Source organism: Callithrix jacchus, chromosome 7 (assembly GCF_049354715.1).
Source record: "Callithrix jacchus isolate 240 chromosome 7, calJac240_pri, whole genome shotgun sequence".
Classification (NCBI taxonomy): Eukaryota; Metazoa; Chordata; class Mammalia; order Primates; family Cebidae; genus Callithrix; species Callithrix jacchus.
This window is the reverse complement of record NC_133508.1, coordinates 123,852,882-123,875,274: the sequence shown is the minus strand read 5'-3', so window position 1 is coordinate 123,875,274 and position 22,393 is coordinate 123,852,882. Positions and strand designations below refer to the sequence as shown.

Genomic DNA, 22,393 nt, shown 5'->3' with positions numbered 1-22,393 from the left:
CAATGTGCATGTTCTTTATTTCTTTCTCTTATCTGATTGCTCTAGCTAGGACTTCTAGTACTATGTTGAATAATAGTGATGAAAATGGGCTTCTTATCTTGTTTCAGCTCTTGGAGGAAAGGCTTTCACTTTTTTATTGTTCAGTATGATACTAGCTGTAGTCTGTCCTACGTGGCTTTTATTGTGTTGAGGTATGTCCTTTATATCTAGATTTGAGGTTTTTTTTTTTTTTTAACCATGAAGGGATGTTAAATTTTATCAAGTGTTTTTTTTTAAGCATTAATTGAAATGATCGTATGGTTTTTATCCTTCTCTTGATATGATGTATCATATTCGTTGATATGATTTATCCCATTGATTAATTTGCATATGCTGAATCATCTTTGCATCCCTGGGATATATCTCACTTTGTCATGATTAATGATCTTTTTTTATGTATTGTTGAATTTGGTTTGTTTGCTAGTATTTTACTGAGAATATTTGCATCAGTGTTCATCAGGGGTATTGGCCTGTAGTTTTCTTTTTTGGCGTGTCTTGTCTGGTTTTGGTATCAGAGTAATAGTGGCCTCATAGAATGAGTTTAGAAGTATTCCCTCCTCTTCTACTTTTTTGGAGTAGTTTGAGTAGGATTGGTAGCAGTTCGTCTTTAAATGTTAGGTAGAAATCAGCAGTGAGGCTAATGGGTCCTGAGCTTTTCTATCTGGGGGACTTTATTATGGTTTCTATCTCACTTGTTAGTGGTCTATTCTGGATTGGGATTTCTTCAGGATCAATCTTGGTAGGTTGTATGTATCTAAGAGTGTATCTATTTCTTCTGGGTTTTCCAGTGTATTGTCATATATATTGGCTCATAGTACCCACGAATTATCTTCTGAATTTCTGTGGTATCAAATGTAATGCCTCCTTTTTTATCTCTGATTTTATTTACTTAGGTCTTCTTTCTTCTTTTCTTAGTTGGGCTAAAGATTTGTCACTTTATCTCTTCATAAGATAACTTGGCTTTGATCTTTTGTATTTTTTCATTTCAATTTTATTTATTTCTGTTCTTATTTTTCTTTTCTTCTACTAATTTTGGGTTTGATTTACTCTTGTTTTTCTAATTCTTTAACCTGCATCATTAAGTTGTTTATTTGCAGTTTTTCTGCTTTTCTGATGTAAGGGCTTATTGCTATAAACTTTTTTCTTAGTACTGCTTTTGCTGTATCCCATAGGATTTTGTATATTATATTTCCATTTTCTTTTGTTTCAATACATTTTTAAATTTTCTTCTTAATATCTTTATTGGACCAGTGGACATTCAGGAACATATTATCTAATTTCCATGTACACGTATAGTTTCCAAAGTCCCTCTTGTTATTGATTTCTAGTTTTACTCCTTTGTGGTCAGAAAATACATTTGATATAATTTTATTTCTTTTGAATATTTAAAGACTTGTTTTTTGGCCTAATATATGGTCTATTCTTAAGGATTATCCATGTTCTGAGAAGCATGTGTATTCTGCAGCTGTTGGATGAAATGTTTTTAAAATATCTGTTAGGTACGTTTGGTCTACAGTGCAGATTCAGGCCAATGTTTCCTTGTTGATTTTCTGTCTGGAAGATCCATCTGTCCAATGCTGAAAGTGAGGTGTTGAAGTCTCCAGCTATTATTGTATTGGGGTCAATATCTGTCTTTAGCTCTAATAATATTTGCTTTATATATTTGGGTGTTCCAGTGTCAGGTGCATATATATAGTTGTTATATCCTCTTGTTGAATTGACTCTCTTATCATTGTATAATGACTTTCTTTGTCTTATTTCATAGTTTTTGTCTTGAAATGTATTTTATCTTATGTAAGTGTAGCTACTCCTGCTCTGTTGTGGCTTTCAGTTGCATGGAAAAATGTTCTCATCCTTTTATTTTCAGTCTATATGTATCTTTATAGGGGAACTGTGTTTCTTGTTGACAACAGGTCCTTGAGTTTCTGGTAGTTGTTTTGTTTTGTTTTCATTCAACCACTCTGTGTCTTTTGATTGGAAATTTTAGTCCATTTAAATTCAGTGTTATTATTGATAAGAAAGGGCTTACTCTTGTCATTTTGTTATTTGTTTTCTGGGTGTCTTTTGGTCCTCTCTTCCTTTTTTCCTTTCCTCTTATCTTCCTTTCAGTGAAGATCGTTTTCTTAGGTGGTATGTTTTAATTTCTTGCTTTTAATTTTTGTGTGTATCTGTTGCATACGTTTTGATTTGAGATTGCTATGAGACTTGCAAATAATGTATTATAAACCCATTATTTTAAACTGATGGCAACTTAACACTGATTGCATAAACAGACAAAAAATCCAACAAGCAAAGAGAAGGCTAAAAAACTCTACACTTTAACTTTATTCCTTCACTTTTAAACTTTGTATCCTTTCCATTTATACTGTATTAACTGTCTATTATTGAAAAGTTGTTGTTTTCATTTTTGATAGGCTAATCTTTTAGTCATTCTACTCAACTTATGAGTAGCTTACGTACCACAACTATAGTGTTATAATATTCTGTCTTTCTGTGTACTTACTATTACCAGTATGTTTTATACCGTCAAGTGATTTTTTTTTATTGCTCATTACAATTCTTTTCTTTTAGATTGAAGAACTCCCCTTAACATCTCCTGTAGGACAGGTCTGGTGTTGATGAAATCCCTCAGCTTTTGTTTGTCTGGGAAAGTATTTCTCTTTCATGGTTGAAGTATATTTTCTTTTTTTTTTTTTTCTATATGGCATATTTTATTATAATCCATATATGACTTGCAGGTTTCCAATCCTCCATCCCGATCCAAATAACGAAGAAGGAGTCAGAGGCTTCGGGAGCTCATGACATTCATGGCGTTTGCATTTTTAAATGACCTGGGATTTAATTACTCACTGTGCTCCCATGTTGCACTTTGAGACTCATCTCGCCTGCATTCTGTTAATGAGCTCGGTGGCTCCACCAACCCAGTGGAAGCTTTTCTTTTAGTATGTTGGGTGGCAGGCTTGGGGCACCTGTGTCAAAACTTGTGGTTTTGATCTGCACCCAAGAGGATGGCTGCCCTGTCTGTAGCCCTGAAGAGAAGAAGCCATTGCTCTTTGCTAGAACTTTTTTTTTTTTTGCTTTTATTTGTGCTTTTTTTCCCCCTATGCTTCAATCCTTGTTTGTCTAAGAGGTTTTTTCTTATTTAGAAACCGATTTGCTTCGGTTTGCACAGAAACTGTCTCTGGTGTGATGGATCGTGCTGGAAGTCACCCAAGGAGTATCTCTGTTCCCAATTAGAAGTAGAGGCAGAGCTGCTTACGGGGCCCAGGGAGGCGACTGGCTTGGGTGACAGCTGCTGCCGCTCTGGAGAGAGTAACGATCCATGGGTTTATATCCATGTGTATAAAATCAGGCTAATTTAAAGATGAATTATGTGTGTGTTTTAGACCGTTTTCTTTTAATGTTGAAGGTTCAATGGCTCCTGTCGGGCTATGTGGGCCCCAAATTTGTGTGAGGTTCAAAATGAGCATACCTTTAAAGAATGATTAAATCCTATATCCAGATGGGCCATATTAGAATCAAATTGAATCAATGAATTCCCTAACGGCTCCATAGATGTGTGTCTAGGATGTACATTGTGCAAGAGCTGGGACCTGTTACCTTTCTTTCCCCTTCACTCTGGGACCTCCTGTGGTCAGGAGGCAGAGTGCACCCTGTGCTGGTTTGTAGGGAGGGGTGGCTACCCTTTCACTCTGTCCTTGCAGGCCTTACCCATAATGCTTTGCAACCAGGGTTTGCCAGTGGTCTATTAGAACTCTGCTGTTGGAATGGCACTTGGCAGGTATTATGTAGGCAATATTAAGAATCACATTAAAAATCTTCTCAGTTTTTGGAAGCAAAGTCATAGTCAGTGTTACTTTTAATGCTGCAAACCTGCACTGTCTGGTATGGTAGCCAGTAGCCACGTGTAGTTATAGAGCACTTGAAATGTGTCTAGTCTGAACGGAGATACACTCTAAGTGGAAAATACCCACCAGAACTTTGAAGATAATGCAGATAAAAGAATGTAAAATTGGCTGGGTGCAGTGGCTCAGGCCTGTAATCCCAGCACTTTGGGAGGCTCAGGCGGGTGGATCACGAGGTCAAGAGATCGAGACCATCCTGGTCAACATGGTGAAACCCGTCTCTACTAAAAATACAAAAAATTAGCTGGGCATGGTGGCGCGTGCCTGTAATCCCAGCTACTCAGGAGGCTGAGGCAGGAGAATTGCCTGAACCCAGGAGGCGGAGGTTGCAGTGAGCCGAGATCACACCATTGCACTCCAGCCTGGGTAAACAAGAGCGAAACTCTGGCAAAAAAAATAAAGAATGTAAAATTTGCATCCATATTTTATATTGATTTCATGTTGAAATGGTAATGTTTTAGAAAGGCCAGATTAGATAAAATACCTTATTCAAATTAATTACACTTGACTTTCTTCCTTCTTGTAAATGTGAATACTAGTAAGTTAAAAATTACGTAAGTGTCCCCTGTTATATTTCTGTTGGACAGTACAGCTGTATCATTAAAATCAAAAGTATTCAAATTTCGGAATAACATCTAGCATTTGTAGGATACTTACAATGTTGTAGATTCTTTACATATATGATCTAATTTTGAATATAAGTTTTGAATAGGATAAAACAAAAATGGATAAGCCTCATCTTCTACTCTATTTCTCACGTTAGTTTTTTTTTGTGTGTGTGTGGATCTGGATTTACTATTCTGGGACAAAGAATTTTTTCTTCAGTACTTTAAATATGTCATGTCACTGTCTCCTGGTTTGTAAAATTTCCACTGAAAAATCTGTTGCTAGACATATTGGAGCTCCTTTCTATATTATTTGTTTCTTTTCTCTTACTGCTTTTAGGATCCTTTCTTTATCCTTGATCATTGGGAGTTTGATTATTAAACGTGTTGAAGTAGTCTTCTTTGTCTTGAAATTTATTTTATCTAATATAAGTATAGCTACACCTGCTCTGTTTTGGTTGTCACTTGCATGGAATATCTTTTTCATCCCTTCATTTTCAGTCTATGTGTGTCTTTATAGGTGAAGTGTGTTTCTGAATTTCTTCTGTGTTATCCTGAATTTTGTTGAGCTTCCTCAAAAGAGCTATTATGAATTCTCTGTCTGAAAGATCACAGATCTCCATCTCTGTGGGTTAGTCACTAGTGCTTCATTAGTTCTTCAGGTGAGGTCATGCTTTCCTGAATGGTCTTGATGTCTGTGGTTGGTCTTTGATGTCTGGGCATTAAACAGTTTGGTATTTATTATAGTCTTTTGTAGTCTAGAACCTTATTTGTTTTTGTTTTTTTATTTTGCCATGGGGTGTAGGGGAAGGAGGAGAGGAAAGAACAGCATTCTAGACAGAGAAACCGTCTAAGTGAAGGTCATGAAGCGGACAGGAATTCCAGAAGCTGCAAAGAGCCTTGTGTGGCTGGAGTTTCAGGAGCAATGGGTGCCATGAGCCCATAGAGATAAACAAGGGCCAGATCATAGAAGGCCTCATCGCCCGTGACGGTGTTACCCTCACTTTGACTTAACCACTTGGGAAATAGGAGATTCTTAAGAACTGACTTTTTTTTTTTTTTTTGGGAGGAAGGCAGGAAGGGAGGAAGGGGGGAGGGAGGGAGGAAGGGAGGGAGGGAAGGGAAGGAAGGAAATTGAGCAATGAGAGAGACATTGCTGACCTGGATCTAGAGGTTTACAAGTTGATTTCTTTTCTTTCTTTTTTTTTTTTTTTTTTGAGAGAAGGAAAGAAAAGAAATGAGTAAAGGAGAGGAAGAAAGAGGAAGAAAAAGAGGGAGGGTGAATGGAAATATTGCTTTATTCTGGAAAAAAATGGGTATTAATAATGGCCAATCAATGTTTCATTTAAACCTATGAGTAGATGTGATGTGGTATTGACAAGAATGTATATTTTGTGTATTTGAAGTAGAGAGCTCTATAAATATTTATTAAGTTTACTTGTTCCGGATCTGAGTTTGAGTCCTTGATATCCTTATTAATATTCTGTCTCATTGAACCTAAGTCTCTATGTATCTGGGTGTTAGGATCGTTAGCTCTTGTTGTTGCATTGATCCTTTTACCACTATATCTTTGTTGCTTTAAAATCTATTTTATCCAATACGAGAATTGCAACTCCTGCTTTTTATTTGTTTATTTATTTATTTTGGCTCTCCATTTGGTTGGTAAATCTTTCTCCATCCCTTTGTTTTGAGTCTTTGTGTATCCTTGCATGTGAAACAGGTCTGGATGTAACATGCCGTTGGGTTTTGGCTGTGTCTTTTGATTGGGGGATTTAGTCAACTTAAATTTAGGATTACAGCCATTTGATGTTAACTGGCTGTTTTATCCATTCGTTGATGTAAATTCTTCTTTATGTTGGTGCTCTTTACTTTTAGGTATATTTTTAGAAAGGCTAATACTGGTTGTTTCTTTCTGTGTGTAATGCTTCTTTCAGAAGCTCTTGTAAAGCAGGCCTGGTGGTAATAAAATCTCTGAGTACTTGCTTGTTCATAAAAGATTTTATTTTTCCTTCAACTGTGAAGCTTAGTTTGGCTGGATATGAAATCTGGGCTGAAGGTTCTGTTCTTTGAGGATGTTGAATATTGGCCCCCACTCTCTTCTGACTTGTAGAGTTTCTGCTGAGAGATCTGCTGTGAGTCTGATAGGCTTGCCTTTGTGGGTAACCTGACCTTTCTCTCTGGCTGCCCTTAGTATTTTCTCCTTCGTTTCAACCCTGGTGAATCTAACGATTATGTGCCTTGGGGTTGCTCTTCTTGAGGAATATCTTTGTGGTGTTCTCTGTATTACCTGGGGTTGAATAGTGTCCTGCTTTGCTAGTTTAGGAAAATTTTCGTGAATAATATCCTGAAGGGTATTTTCCAGCTTGGATTCATTCTCTCCGTTGCATTCAGGTACACTTATCAAACATAAATTTGGTCTTTTCACATAGTCCCACATTTCTTGGAGACTTTGCTCATTCCTTTTTATTCTTTTTTCTCTAATCTTGTCTTCTCATTTTATTTCATTAAGTTGGACTTTGACCTCTGATATCCTTTCTTCTGCTTGAACAATTTGAGTGTTTAAACCTGTGCATACTTCTTGAGTTTCTGTATTGTATTCTTCAGTTCCATTAATTCACTTATATTCCTAAGTTGTCTATTCTCAATAGGATTTCATCAAACCTTTTTTCAAAGTTCTTAGTTTCTTTACGTTGGGTTACAACATGTTCTTTTAACTCACAGAAGTTTCTTATTATCCATTCCCTGAAGCGTGATTCTGTTATTGGGATGCGCTCGTTCTCCATCAAGCCTTGTTCCATTGTTGATGTGGAACTGTGATCATCTTCAGAGGGAGAGGCGTTCTGATTTTGAATATTCTCAGCCTTTTTATGCTGGTTTCTTCCCATCATTGTAAATTTATCCTCCTGTCATCTTTGAAATTACCAACTTTCAGATTAGGTCTCTTGAATGGGTGTCCAAGTCGTTAGTTCCCAGGGCCAGAACAGTGGTGTTAAGACTGATGGTGCTTTTCTGCCCAGGATTCTCCTGTCTGGCTTCCTTCTTGTGTCCATAATAGGCGACTCTGCCTTCCTGGGGCTGCAAACCTCAGTCAGAAGGGGAACCAGTCTCGTTTACTCTGCGCCGAGAGCTGCCGCCCGAGGTGCCGTCACAGCCGCTGTGCCGGCCTCAGGAGTTGTGCTGGAGACCTGTGTGGGTCCTCCAAACCTCGGTCAGAAGGGGAGCCAGCCCTGTTGACTCTGCTCCAAAAGCTGCCGTGCCGAGGTGCCAGCGAAACCGCTGCGCCAGCCACAAGAGTCGCGCTGGTGACCGTGTGACTCCTCCACTGGGGATCTTCTGCTCTGTGAGCAACCAGAATTTGTCTGAAAGTGTGGCATCCTCTAGTTCTCTGCACTTTCACTGAGAGCTGCAATCCTGAGATGTTAGCGATGGGCCATCTTGGATGGTTCCTCTAGAACCTTATTTGTACCTGTCCTTCTTGTGAAGGCTTTCCAGGTATTCAAAGGGACTTGGATGTTGTAAGTCTTTGGTCACTGAAGCTGTGTCTGCTTTAAGTTAACCCCAAGTTCAGTAATACTGTGGCTCTTGCAGACTTGTAAAGGTACTGCCTTGATGGTCTTGGATAAGATCTAGAAGAATTCTCTGCATTACCAGGCAGAGACTCTTATTCACTCCCCTTACTCTCCGCCAAAAAAATGGAGTCTCTCTCTCTTTCTCTCTCTCTCTCTCTCTCTCTCTGATGGAGAAGGGGTGATAGAAGCAGCCCTGTGGCCACCACCACTGGGGCTGTGCTGGGTTAGACTCAAAGCCACAGCACTGGGTGTTGCTCAAGGCCCACAGTGACCACTGCCTGGCTATTGACTACATTCACTCAAGAGCCAAGGGCTCTATAATCAGCAGGTGGCACATCCAGCCAGATTTTTGTCCTTCCCGTCAGGGTGGTGAGTTCTCCCAGCCCCAGACAGGTCTGGAGATGCCACCCAGGAGCCAGTGTCTGGAGTTGAGAACCTTAGGAATCTACCTGGTGCTCTCTTTTACTGCAGCTGAGCCAGCACCAAAGCCATAAGACAAGCCCCTCCACTCTTTTCTTCCTTTTCCTTAAACAGAAGGGCCTCTTCTTATGGCCACCATTGCTCCTGGCCTGTGGTGCTTACTGCCTGGCTACCACTGATATTTATTCAAGGCCCAAGGCCTCTTTAGTCAGCTTGCAGTGAATGTTGCCAGTCCTGAGTCTCTCCTTTTAGGGCAGTGGGCTTCTCTCTGTCCCAGGACAGGTCTAGAAAAGTCATCCTGGAACCAAAACCTGTGACCAGAACCCCAAGAGCCCACTTGGTGCTCTACCCAACTGTGGCTAACCTAGTATGCAAGCTGCAAGAAAAAGTCCCCTTTACTCTTCTATCTCCTTTCCTCAAGCAGAAGGAGTTTTTCCCATAGCTACTGCAGCTGAGAATGTGCTGGGTCATAGATGAAGCCAGTATAGCTTTGAGTCTCACCCAAGGCCTGTAGCAGGAACTGCCCGGCCACCACTGCTGAATATTCAGGGCCCAAAGACTCTTTAGTCAGCAGGTGATGAATTTTGCCAAGACCAGGTTTTCCTTTTCAAGGCAGCAGGTTTCCTTCTGGCCCATGTTCCCTGGACATGTTTCCATGACCTAGCGCCTGGAATGGGGGCCTCAGGACTCTGCTGCATTTCTTATCCTACTATGGCTGAGCTGGTATCTAAGTTGTAAGACAAACTCCTCTTTACTCTCCCCTCTTCTCTCCTCAAACAGAAGGAAGGAGTCTCTCCTGGAGCTGTGAGCTGCGCTGCCTGGGGTTGGGGAAGGGGTAACACAAGCCCTCCCTTGGCTGCCCCAGCTAGTGTCTCACTAGGAGGTCACATATTCCCTAAGTCTGCTGGCTTTGAGCCCAGCTTGGCACCAGTACTTGCCCAGAAATTGCAGTCTTTGTTGCCTAGACTGCCTTGCAAGTTTGTTTAGAACCTCAGAGCCCTTTAGTCAATGGTGGCAGGGCTTGTTGGTACTCAGGCCCCACCACTGAGATGGAAGATTTACCCCTGGCTAGGACTGATATATATGCTTTCTCCATAGGCTCTGGTGGAGTTTTGCCCCATGTTGCTTTCCACTGTGACAGGACAGCACTGAGTTCCAATGCAAAGTCATACAATCACTGTGCTCTGCCTCCCTTAAGCACACAGATTCTCTCTCTGTGCCTTGAAGCTGCTGCCAGGGAACTGGGGAGGGGAGGTGTAGGCGATTCTAGAATGTCTTTCCTATTTTCTTTAGTGCCCATTTCCTTAATATGATGTTAAAACCAGGTACTATTATAGTTCACCTGAGTTTTTTGTTTTTATGAAGGGGATTTTTTGTGTGGATAGTTGTTCAGTTTGGTCTTCCTGTGAGGGAGATGATTGTTGGAGGTTTCTGTTTGGCTATCTAGTTCTGCCTCCTCCCTAACCATAACTATTTTAAATTCTTCTGTTAATTCCAAAATTTCTGATGTATCTGAATCTGGTCCTGGTTTTTTTTTTTGGTCTCTTTAGGCTGTTTTTTTCTTCCTTTTAAAAAGATGCTTTTCAAGTAGAACAGACTGTTTTATGCCTTTATTATGCCTTTTAATTTTTGTTTAAAGCCTGACATAATACATTGGCTAAAAAACTGTCATAATCGCGTAAAAATTGTCCATTAGTGTAAGGTTTCATGTTACTTGGCTAGAAGTTAGACCATGTTCACTGTTTGCTGTAGCTGCACCAGAGGCAAAAATTTTCTTTATTATTTTGTTTTTGACTCCCTGGTTGTCTTTGGGTTTCCCTAGAGACTCTGCCTCAAATTGAGGCTGAGGCATCTAGTGCTTTCATCTATAATCTCCTGTTCATACATAGTAGCCTAAAAATGTGTTGGTAAGGTGTGAGGGAAGGAGAAGCATTGTGTAGTCATATGATTAGGTCTCAGTCTTTTATTGTGCTTGTCTCCTTGGGCTGTGGCCTTCACAAATGCTTCTCATATATATTTTTTTTTTTTCTTAACTTTTCTTTTAGGTTCAGGGATACATGTACAGGTTTGTTATATAGGTAACTTGTGTGCCACAGGGGTTTGGTGTGTAGATTACTTCATTGCCTAGGTAATAAACATAATACCGTAGTACCTGATAGGGTAGTTTTCTGATCCTCACCATTCTCTCTCCCTCAAATCTTAAGTAGGCCCCAATCTCTGTCGTTCCCTTTTTAGTGTCCAACATTTTCCCCTTCTTTGATCAGATAGGAAAGTTAGAGGGCTCTGGAGTTGAGTATCTTCCTCTGCCACAAGGAAGGCTAGGCGAGACTGGAGTTGGGTATTTCTTTTCCCCCAAGTTGGTTAGGCTCTTGTAAAACCTGTTAGTCAGGCTCTGGTAAAACACTTTCCCTTAAGACAGGCTTTTGCTAAGAACAGAACACTTTGGGCATATTTCAAAATGGTTACTTTTATCTCTCTCATGTTGAAAGTCCGAGGGGATTTTTCTCTAATCTTCACTCTGAAAACTTCATAGGGTTCTTGGAAGAAAAACCCAGGGAAGTATGGAAGTCTCTCTAAGGCCTCTGAGAGTTTTTAACTCTCAGCCTCATTCACACTTAGCCTCTGGCATGTCTACATTTACGGTTTAAGTTCCTACTGGCATTAGCTTCACTGATAGGTTTCTGCTCCTGGTAAGCTATGATTCTGTGTTTTTCTGTCTCTCTAATATTTTGGTAGCAGGTTGTAGTATGACTTCAACTTTCTGATGAATCTAAGAAAAATTCTTTTTTTGTCAGTTCAGCTTTTCTCTCTGAATGTGAGGATGGAACCGACAACTTCAAAGCCCTGTACATATCAAACTAGTGGTATTGATTTTTAGTAAATTGATCTTGCATCTAGGAATTTTTCAGAGGTCTCTCATTTTAAGTATTTGTTGATTTTATTGCATTTACATTTCACCTGTAAATAATTAAAATTTTGTATCTTTCCAATTATTGTATCTTCTATTCTTTTTTTTATTGCATAGGAGTCTTCCCTCATTAACTTCTAAAGCTCTATAAATTATTCAGTATAAAGGCCATGTATTAAGAATAAGTTAACTATCTCCTTACTCTTTGAGGCTTTCATAATCGATACTTTTTTGAAGTTATTTATAGACTCTTAAGTGATTTATTTTCCTAGAAATTTAGAATTCTCACCCTCTGATATATAATTTTTCATCTCTACTTGAAGATTCAATGCCCTTTTTATTTATTTTTAAAAGATGTGGGTTTTGACTTTAAGATTAAAATATCAGGTTAATAGTTTTCATAGGTTTCATTTTGACTGAAGAACGATGGTTGAATTTTACTTTTCTGCATGTATTGAGATAATCATATAGCTAAACAAAAACTACTAATGTAGTAAATTACTTTAATTTTCTAATATGAAATCATATTTCGATTCCTGAAATAGATTAAACTTGGTCATATTATTATTTTTAATATATTTTTCAGGATTTGGTTTGCTAATGATGTATAATTTTTTTTTGACCTTCCAGATATATACAACTTCCTCCTTTCAGATATTTAGAGTTAAAATAATCTTCTTGCCTGTAAACAAAGGCTTTTCTTCCAATATGTCTTTCTCTTTCACTCTACGAAAAATCACCCCATTGCTATATTAATAGCTCAATTTACCTTTTATTAGATAGTTTATAAATTCTATTGATAGTTTTTTGAAACTTTATGTGTTGGTTCTGATCAATGTTATTAAGGTAGTTAGTTTCCATTATGTGAAGTCCTCACAATACCATGTGCACATGATAGTTTGTGGTATTTTATTAATGTAATGTGGTCCAATTTGGATTTTTTTGAATTTATGAAAGTATTCTTAAGTTATTTAACAAATATTTGTTGAATATCTGCTATGTGTCAATTATTATTCTAAATGCTGAGGATATAGCAATAGGAAAAAGAAAAATCCCTGTCCCAATCAGGCATCTTGGTAATAGTCTTGGGACTTAATGATGGCATCAGAATAGAAATAACTTTATTGTGATGTTCCACAGTTCACACAGGAAATGACTTTTGCTAGTCCTTTCATGCCTAGGCTAAAATTCCTTTTAATCAATGATAAAAAACAAATACAGTACTTATAATCAATGATTAAAAAACAAATTTGACTTCCTTACTACTACTAGTCCTTTTTGATTACAGCTTATGTAAACATAAAGTATTCATAATAAAAAATGCGATGCAAATAAATCTGTAAAATCATTTGCTATTATGTATATATAAATTTTTTCAAATGGCTTAGATATATTTTGATGTTAGTATACCAAATTAATTTGTAGCACACTCTAAACGTGTTTCTTAAAATGCTTACAAGTACAAATATATATCTTTCCATATTAAAAATTAATGAATGGATTATTCAAAGATAGGAAATGGTATACTCATTTTGATTAATATTTAACAACTTAAGTAGTGTTAATCAAGTAATAAGAAAACTTACAACTTTTATACATTCACTTTATATTATAATGAGCTTTATAATAGACAATAAGTAAATTCTAAATAAATATTTATTAAGTTTGCATAACATTGAATTTGAGTTGTAATAGAATTTCTAGTTTAAAATATATATGAAATCACAGCTAATCCAAAAACTACCAAACCGATTGCAGAAATATTGGTACCCAGATCAGGAATGCTAGGCTCTGGTGGAGGAATAAATTTAGTTGCTTGTGCAATGTTTGAAACCTCTGAGGTTAGACTAGTTTCACGGGTGGCTTGAATTGCAATATAGAATGTGGTGCCATTCTCTGTTTTAGAACGTTCTGGTTTAAATTCAAAATTTTCTACTGAGCCAGCCTCCTTAGGTATCAGACCGGAAGTATTTATTAAAGTAGCTTTATCAAAATCTTCTTGGAGGTTCCGGAAAGATTTACTTATTCTTATGATGTAGCTGTCAGCTGGAAAACAAACACACTTCAGGTATATTAAAATTACTAGGATGCTTTGCCGCCACCACACTGCCTTCCATTTAGAAACGTATCAGAAATGCACTATAGATTTTAGTTATGGAAATCTCATTCATTTTTTTCTGGTTATTTCATCTTCATTGTAAGGACAAATGCATAAACAGTTTTTCTTTAAATACTTATTTCTCTAATCCCAGAAAATTCTAATTCAAAATCATATAGTACTAAAAAGTCAAAATCTAGATTCCTTTTTAAAAAGAGAAATATAAGGTGCTAAATCTACTTTTTAATTTAGAACACTAGTATAGTGAAGATATTCAGTATCCCATATCTGTGTCATAAAAGAAGAAGTAATAGGACAGGGGAGAAAGAGCAATGATAAATAGAGTGGGAAACAGGGATAAGGATAACCAGCAAAAGGAGGCAGAGAGACTGGAATGTGTACTACTGAAACATGTGCTAAGCAGAAAGACAAACATCGCATGTTCTCACTTATTCGTAGGATCTAAAAATCAAAACAATTGAACTCATGGACATACAGAGTAGAAGAGTGGTTCCTAGAGGCTGGGAAGAGCAGTTGGGGGTGATGGGTAGGAGAAGGTGGGAATAGTTAATGGGCACAACAAATAGAAAGAATGAATAAGACCTACTATTTGATAGCACAACAAAGTGACCACAGTCAATAGTCAATAATAACTTAATTACACATTTAAAAATAACTAGAGGAGGCCGGGTGCGGTGGCTCACACCTGTAATCCCAGCACTTTGGGAGGCTGAGGAGGGTGGATCATGAGGTCAAGCGATCAAGACCATCCTGGTCAACATGGTGAAACCCCATCTCTACTAAAAACACAAAAAATTAGCTGGGCATGGTGGCGCGTGCCTGTAATCCCAGCTACTCGGGAGGTTGAGGCAGGAGAATTGCCTGAATCCAGGAGGCGGAGGTTGCGGTGAGCCGAGATCGGGCCATTGCACTCCAGCCTGGGTAACAAGAGCAAGACTCCGTCTCAAAAAAAAAAAAAATAAATAAATAAATAAAATAAAATAACTGGAGGAGTATAGTTGGGTAGTTTGTAACACAAAGGATAAATGCTTGAGGGGATGGATATCCCATTCTCCATGATGTGGTTATTTCACACTGCATGCCTGGATGAAAATCTCTTGTACCCCATAAATATGTATACCTACTATGTACCCACAAAAATAAAAAATTAAAAACCTATAAAAATAAAAAGTAAATATGTACTAAGGACCTAGGCAGACCTTGAGTAGCACCCTCATTTTACTACTAGCTAGCTGTGTAATAAAAAGAAGTTTATTTAAGCTTTTTTTTTTTGAGATGGAGTTTAGCTCTTGCTACCCAGGCTGGAGTGCAATGGTGTGATCTCGGCTCACTGCAACCTCCACCTCCTGGGTTCAGGCAATTCTCCTGTCTCAGAATCCTGAGTAGCTGGGATTACAGGCATGCGCCACTGTGCCCAGCTAATTTTTTGTATTTTTAGTAGAGATGGGGTTTCACCATGTTGACCAGGATGGTCTCGATCTCTTGACCTCGTGATCCACCCGCCTTGGCCTCCCAAAGTGCTGGGATTACAGGCGTGAGCCACCGTGCCCGGCCAACTTTCTTATCTCTAGTTTTTTATCTATTAAAATAGAGATTCAGTTATTCAATTCATTCAACAAATATTTATTGAGTGTCTACTATTCTAGTGCTAAGAATTATAGATGATAATGCATGCAACATGTTTACTACAATTTAATAAAAGGTAAACTGGTAAATGCTTGAAATATTGGCTATTTTAACAAGAAAGGAAAATAATATGCCAACATAAATGTTTCTTTCTATACTGCTTTTGATACCCACCATTTGTGTAAAAATACATTCTTACATTTTGAAATGTGATGAAAAATAAAACATCAGATGTTCTTTTTTGAAGTAAAGACTTTGTTTTTAACTTTTCTGTGAAATGTTGAAGGTGTTTCAGGTGTGTGGTGAATAACTTTAAGTGTAGTTTTAAAAAGAATTCAGATCCTCTGCTTAACATTTAGTTTCCTCTTAAATAGGCCTTACCAATCCATTCTATCACTCTTCTCAAAAACCCTGTGTTCCATTAGGCAGGTCTCTCTCTCTCTCTCTCTCTCTCTCTCTCTCTCTCTCTCTCTCTCTCTCTCTCTCTCTCTCCTCTCTACCTATCTATTCCATATTTTAATTCAAATATTCCATTGTGAAATTTTGCTTTCTTGATCTTGATCATATAATTTTGTTCTTTCTCTCTCCAAAATGTGCCTCCTTCTCTTTATGGTTGCAGATTGTACTCCAACCAAGTCCAACTGCATGAACTCTCATCCAGGCATTTCATTCACCCTGATGACTCTCTTTCATGAACTTCTATTTCATGGAATGGAGTTTTTCAGATAGTTTAGTAGAGGTTCAATTTTTTATTCTGATTAGATCTGATAATTTTTGAGGGCAAAGACTATGTTTTGTTCTCTTTGTGTCACTTAGGATACCTGGTCCTATGTTGGCATGTATTTGACCTCCTTAATTACTTGGCTAACAGTACAGTTGTTGACACCCAAAATGATGGAATTAGAAAATCATAAAATATAAGAATTATAACTACTTGTTTTAGCAATTTTAGGTCATCTAGTCTAATTTGTATATCTGACAGGCATGGAAATTGTGTCACAGGTAATTTAAGTGCTTCATTTAGGATTATATAGATGTTCATTTATTCTTTAAGATACTGTTTCTACCTCACTTTTGGAATGCCTACAGGTAACATTTAACAGTTACCACTACCTCTTCCTATTTTTCCTAAGCAAAGACAAAGATTAGATCCCACCTGTTTTAGGCATTTGTGGTTATACATTACTTCTACTTTTAGATCTTATAATCAGCATGAGAGAAAGTTCTTATGAACCCAATCTTGAACTGAAAACTTGGTTTTTACTGAATTCACTATAGAACTAAGTATTTGGTTAAGAAATTTCATTTGTGGCTTTTCAGTGGCAATATTGGGGATTTTGTTATATGTTTAAGGTCCATAGCATGAGAAAATAAGGTATTTTGGAAGCTGTCATAAGATTTTCAACATTGAAATACAAAAGCTCTGTTTGTGCATATTCTATGTTTCCTCTGGCTTTTGAATGATTTTCTCTTTGTATAATGATAATGAGAAATGTAGCTTTGAAAATGCTATATAGTGAGTGAAAGAAGCATCTTTTCTTTTGAGAGTGTACAATGAGGGGTTTATTGTAACACAGGGGAAACAGTACTCAACACTGGTGTTTTAGCACTGGCAATCTCTGAGATATTATGTATATCTAGATTGCATATTGCTTTCATTTTTCCCAATCTTAAAAGGAAAACAGCAAGACTGGTTTTATCCCATAAAAGTCTACTAACCTATGTAATACTGGAATGTGGTAGGCATTCAATAAATACTGATTGAATTCATTTAAATTTCAAGCAATGATAGAAGTAATTTAAACTTTTTGGAATTAGGGTAGTTTATTATTAGGAACTTTGAATAAATGAGATCTTTTCACCTTAAACTTTATGCAAACTCCATGAACAAATCTTTCAAACAAGTGAGTTTCTGTGCACATGAACATCGCTCTCTGTGGGACACCTTCACTTATTTTGGGTAACTACTTTCATTCTTCAATACTCAGGGATAGTCTACCCTGGGAAGGCTTTATGACATACTCTGTGATTTCAACCTCTAACTAGGAGTTTGTGGCCCATCTGTGGGTTGCCACATGATTCTCTGTTTATAAAAGCATATGTTTTATTATACTTTATGTAACTATGTTTACTTGTGTGTCTTCTGTATTTAATTGACTGTTGAGAGTATGGATCTTAGGAACTTAACAGTGTGACAGCTCAACAGAAGGTTGATAAATGAATGAAACTGCAAGTACAGAAATACTTAAAATTTGGGGAGAAGATAATGCAACAGAAAGCTGTTAACTGTCTTATCAAAGTAATTTCTAAGATGCTTCAATTTCTGACAGTTTGGCATAATAGAATCTGACATGATGGGTTAGAAGTGTAAGTTTTGAAACATAGAAATTACTTGGTCCAGTTATCGCTTACAGCTTGTTTTCACATCTGAAAATAATTAAATAATGGCCTATAGTAGACACTTCATAAATGTTATTTATAAATGGGACATTAGAAAATTTTTAGCAAATGAAAGATAATGGTATTTCTTTTAGTGTATTTTAAAACGTAGTGTCAAACTTACCTCTTCCTTTATCGAGGACCTTGCCAGGGGCAGTCCATGAAAGTTGAATACGATCTCCTTGAAACTTAGCCTCGAGGTCTACAATTTTACCAGGTGGGAACACCTGAGAAGGATTACTGTTAGGAGGTACTCCTGATACAGTAAATGACTCTCCAGAGGTGAGTCTGCTGAAGTCGTCTATTTGAGCTTCTGCCACATCATCTTTGACTTCAGGTTTGGGTGAGTTCAGTATAATTTTTCCTACCAAGAAAATAATTTTGTAACATTTCATACTGCGATATTTACTCTTTTATCTTTTTCTTTTTTTTTGGAGACAGAGTCTTGCTCTGTCGTCAGGCTGGAGTGCAGTGGTGCAATCTCGGCTCACTGCAACCTCTGACTCCTGGGTTGAAGCCATTCTCCTGCCTCAGCCTCCCAAGTGGCCGGGACTACAGACACTAAGCACCACACCTGGCTGATTTTTGTATTTTTAGTAGAAACGGGGTTTCATCCTGTAGGTCAGGCTGGTCTGGAACTTCTGACCTCAGGTGATGCACTCGCCTCAGCCTCCCAAAGTGCTGGGATTACAGGCGCGCCCTGCCGCCATGTTTATTCATTTTGCAAGCTGATCTTTTAACTGTAAAGGATTAATTTTGATTGATAGCAGACATTGAAAACATAACAGCTTTTAGTGAGAAAAAGCTTGTTTACTGATATTTAAAAATTGATGAGGAAACCTTATGCTATGTTAAAACTATCTTTTAACCTATCTATCTCTACTACTTGGCTGAAAATTCTTTGAGGACCAGGATTATGTTTTATTTATCTTTGCAGCTCTAGCACCCAGCACAGTGTTTGCAACATAGTAGGTGCTCAGTAATTTTTTTTCAATGTAAATGAAATGAACTCAGGGGAATGTGAACAAAATATGTGGAAACATAGGTCTATGCTAGGTCTACAAATGCCAATATGGTTTTGAAACATACATAGATGATTACAATGTTATATACTTGGGCTTTCTGTAGTACATTTATTTTCAATGTTTGCCATATACAATTTGTCTAAACACATTTCTGTTTTACTGCTACTTACCATTTTCAACATAGCCAGGTATGTACAGAGCTTTATTCTGTTGTTGTCTTAAACTTAGCCTTGCTGTGTTTTTTCTTGCCTGGGCATGCACTTTTAAACTGTGTCTACCATTTCCATGGTAATCTGTAAAATATCTTGAGTAGATGCCATCATTCTTGACAGTGTCAGCACCTTGATAACAAAATGTAATAATGAGTCATCCAATAAAGTAAAAATGACAATCATATCCATTTATGAACACTGATGATGTCAGTAATTTGGGAGATAGTATGTATCAGTGTTATAAATACATGAATCCTGGAATCAGACATTTTGGTTGAAAGCTTGGGCCACCTGCTAACTCTGTGTTTTTGGAAAAGTCTAATTCATGGTAGGCATTCAATTAATATTAGCTGTTACTATTATTTCATAAAAAGTACTTATTAAAATAAGAAAAATAAACAACTGGAGAAAGCATATATGAAACACTGACATTAATGAAAATGGGTTTTTTCCTCTTAAGTTCCATGGAAAAAGTAAAATTGTTCATAAAATTAAAAAATGGCAAACGTGCTATGTCTATGAGTTGTAAAGATAACTGAGAAAAAAGTTTTTAAAACGTTAGGATTAAATTTCATTTACTTAAATGTGCGATTCATTAGCAAATACAGAAAATATTGACTTCTAGGTCATAGAACTGTAGGAAGATTTTAAGTTTAGTGGAAGTTTAGAAGAATCTGCATAAGATGCAGATTCTTATTACCTGCACCATTGTCCCAGAGCTCCAATGTTACTTGATGTCCATCTTCATTTTCTATAATAGCTGTTACATTGATTCCCAGAACAGGCAGAAACCCTTGACTGACTCGTGCGTAAACAATCATTGGGCTAGGGTAATGAGCTGTATTTCGATTCATGTGAGCAGTTGCAATTACTGGGAGTGTGGTAGGGCTTCTTGCTCGAGTGGTCACTGTGACAGTTAGCAACTGAGATTGGGCATGATTATTTCGAAGGCTGTAAGTCCAAGTGCCTGTCTGAAACATTAAAAGAAAAATCTATCTAAGAGCTTTGGTAATATTTTCCTTCTCCTTGCTTGGAATACAAAATTATTTACAAATTTAAGCAGAATAATAATCATGATTTTTAATATCCAATTTCACAAACTAGTAAATAGTATAAATATGAATCCCTAATTATTCAATTTGATTTCTTTATTACGGATGGATTGTCATCATTTTAATATTGGCAATGTATAAGATATTATTTATGCTATTTTCATCTTTAAAAAATAGAGATTGATTAAGAAAGCATATAATAGACCTACCTCTGCAATACCTGGTATTCGAAGACGAGCAGACCGTATATTTAGTTTATCTTCTTGGAAATCCGAGGTAGTATATTTTTTTCCTTTTGGGCTTTGAAGAATTATTTCTGGCTTTTGTATTGTCCATGTGACAACAAAGAAAGTATCATTTCCAACTGTACTATCCACAGGCACTGTACCATTTACCCATTTCTTCTCTGAGATATTCAAAGTTTTACTTTCCAACTGTTTGGTAAATAAAAACAACAAACACATAAAATCCATTTGTTATCATAGTTAATAAAATTTCTGAGTTTAGTCGCTTTAGAGTAATTTTAAATTTGTTTTTAAGATTTTAATTAAAATAACTAAGAATTGTTTTAAAGAATTTTCCAAATAAAAAGCATATCTAATTCTAAAGAACAGAAGAATTCAAGACAAAAGGTGGCTATAAGTGTTATGGAAAAGCAAATTCAGTAAGGATGTTTTTCTTCTGCATATCTGAAATATTTTTGGGCAAAAAATTATCTATTAGAGAAATGAGTTAACAATTAGGATAATAGACATTTATCACAATTGTGATAAAGAAAATAATTTTTTTAATTATACTGACCTGAAGAGCCTGTTGAAAGATGCTGCCACTTCTAGATGAAATTCTGCTGAAAGCATCAATAAGGCCATTTATGTCATTATGGGCATAAAAACGATGTCCTCCTGAAATCAAATTTTAAGTGGAAAAATCATATTCGTTATTTTGCTTTCATCAATACACTTTAAAATCTATTTTTAAATAGTGTTTTAAACTTACAAAAGCACTTTGTGAACTTTCAGTATACCAGTGTCCCTTATGTAATCCTACATTAATAACTAAAACCTTGCTCAAAATAAGAAAGATAAGTAAGAATAAAAGAATCTTTAAAGAATGGGCCAAATTTCATTGTTTTTACATCAATCAATCATCAAATGTAAACACCTGCCGCATTGCTAAAGCTGGTCTAAGCACTAAATAATGTCATAAAAATGAAATTTAAGATAGTTCTTCTGAACCAGCTGCTTATTTTCTAGTTGTGTCTAAGGTACACCAAAACAATTAGAGAATTACAGTCTACAATAAAGTAAAAATTAAGTGCAGGAAATAAATGATGTTGAAATTAATGAAGAGAGAGATTACTTAGGTGTAAGGAGTTAGGAAAGAATAGATTATAGAGGGCAAGAATTAACACAAGTGACTGCCACAAATACAACAATCAGTACATATTTATTGAACTGATAAATGGCAGAAAGATAAGGTGAAAGTTTATTGAACTGATAAATGGCAGAAAGATAAGGTGAAGTCTCCCAGTCAGGGAGTTGTGAGGGCTGGTTTATAATGGCAGTGGTAGAAGGATTGTGTAGAAAGGTGAAATACAGAAATGTTTCAAACTAAGATTTAGCAAGATTTGGTAAAGCAGGAATAGGATAGTATGCTACAAAGAGCTTTGAAATGTTACTCAGGAGTCTATGGCCTTTGGCAAATCATTTACACTCTCTAGGTTTCCATTTTCTCATCTATAAAAGAGGATTGTCTAAATCTCTACTGTGCAATTGAGTAGTATTCTGGAATTGAGCAATAATTTTTGACTTCCAGTTGAGTAACCATAGAGAAAAGAGTTTCTGTTTGGTAGCATTGGCAGAAAGTAGGTGGGGGATAAAGACAGCAAATGTTAAATAGTATTAGAAAAAAATTGGTGTATGAAGTGAAAGAAATGGAAAAGAACTTAATCTGAAAAATGAAGAATGGACAAAGATTAATTTTTAGGATAGAAAATTTTTGAGCAGATTTATAGAGAAAGAGCCCCTGGAATAAGAGAGACTAGACATTTATTTTTTATTCAAACTATATTCCACAGGTTTACTTGTCATATTTGACAGGGTCTCCAGTTCTTTCTCAGCAGATGGTCCCAGAGCAATGGTATGGATGATTGCACCACTCTGTCTTACTTCTTCAAAGCATAAGCTTATTTGATTATCTTCCCCATCTGTTAGTAATATGATTTCAGAACCCAAGGTACTCTGGTTACTCTGAGAAATTGCCTGATAATGAAAAAGCCAGGTTATTAATTATAGAATGTCATATATATATGTATTCCATATATACATATGTATATATGTGGTCTCAGCTCACTCCAACCTCCACCTCCTGGGTTAAGTGATTCTCCTGTCTCTGCCTCCCAAGGAGCTGGGATTACAGGCACCCAACACAATGCCTGGCTAATTTTTATGTTTTTGTAGAGATGTGATTTCACC

The 22,393-nt window shown here is 36.8% G+C and overlaps 1 protein-coding gene across 3 annotated transcripts in view; it reads right to left on the bottom strand.

Moving 5' to 3' along the window:
* LOC100393317 (calcium-activated chloride channel regulator 1-like) overlaps positions 1-22,393 on the bottom strand; it is a 51,741-nt gene that overhangs the window by 7,199 nt on the left and 22,149 nt on the right. The window contains exons 8-14 of one of the 3 annotated variants that reach the window (XM_002751048.6): positions 22,003-22,180; positions 20,721-20,821; positions 20,129-20,353; positions 19,568-19,838; positions 18,826-18,996; positions 17,755-17,994; positions 12,543-13,492 (exon numbers count right to left, since the gene is read on the bottom strand). In XM_002751048.6, the coding sequence (XP_002751094.3) occupies positions 13,152-13,492; positions 17,755-17,994; positions 18,826-18,996; positions 19,568-19,838; positions 20,129-20,353; positions 20,721-20,821; positions 22,003-22,180 (1,527 nt within the window). In that variant the 3' untranslated portion in view covers positions 12,543-13,151. Of the gene's footprint in view, positions 1-12,542; positions 13,509-17,754; positions 17,995-18,825; positions 18,997-19,567; positions 19,839-20,128; positions 20,354-20,720; positions 20,822-22,002; positions 22,181-22,393 lie in introns of those variants that run through there. The other 2 variants (XM_054236496.2, XM_017974890.4) reach the window with 2 other exon arrangements.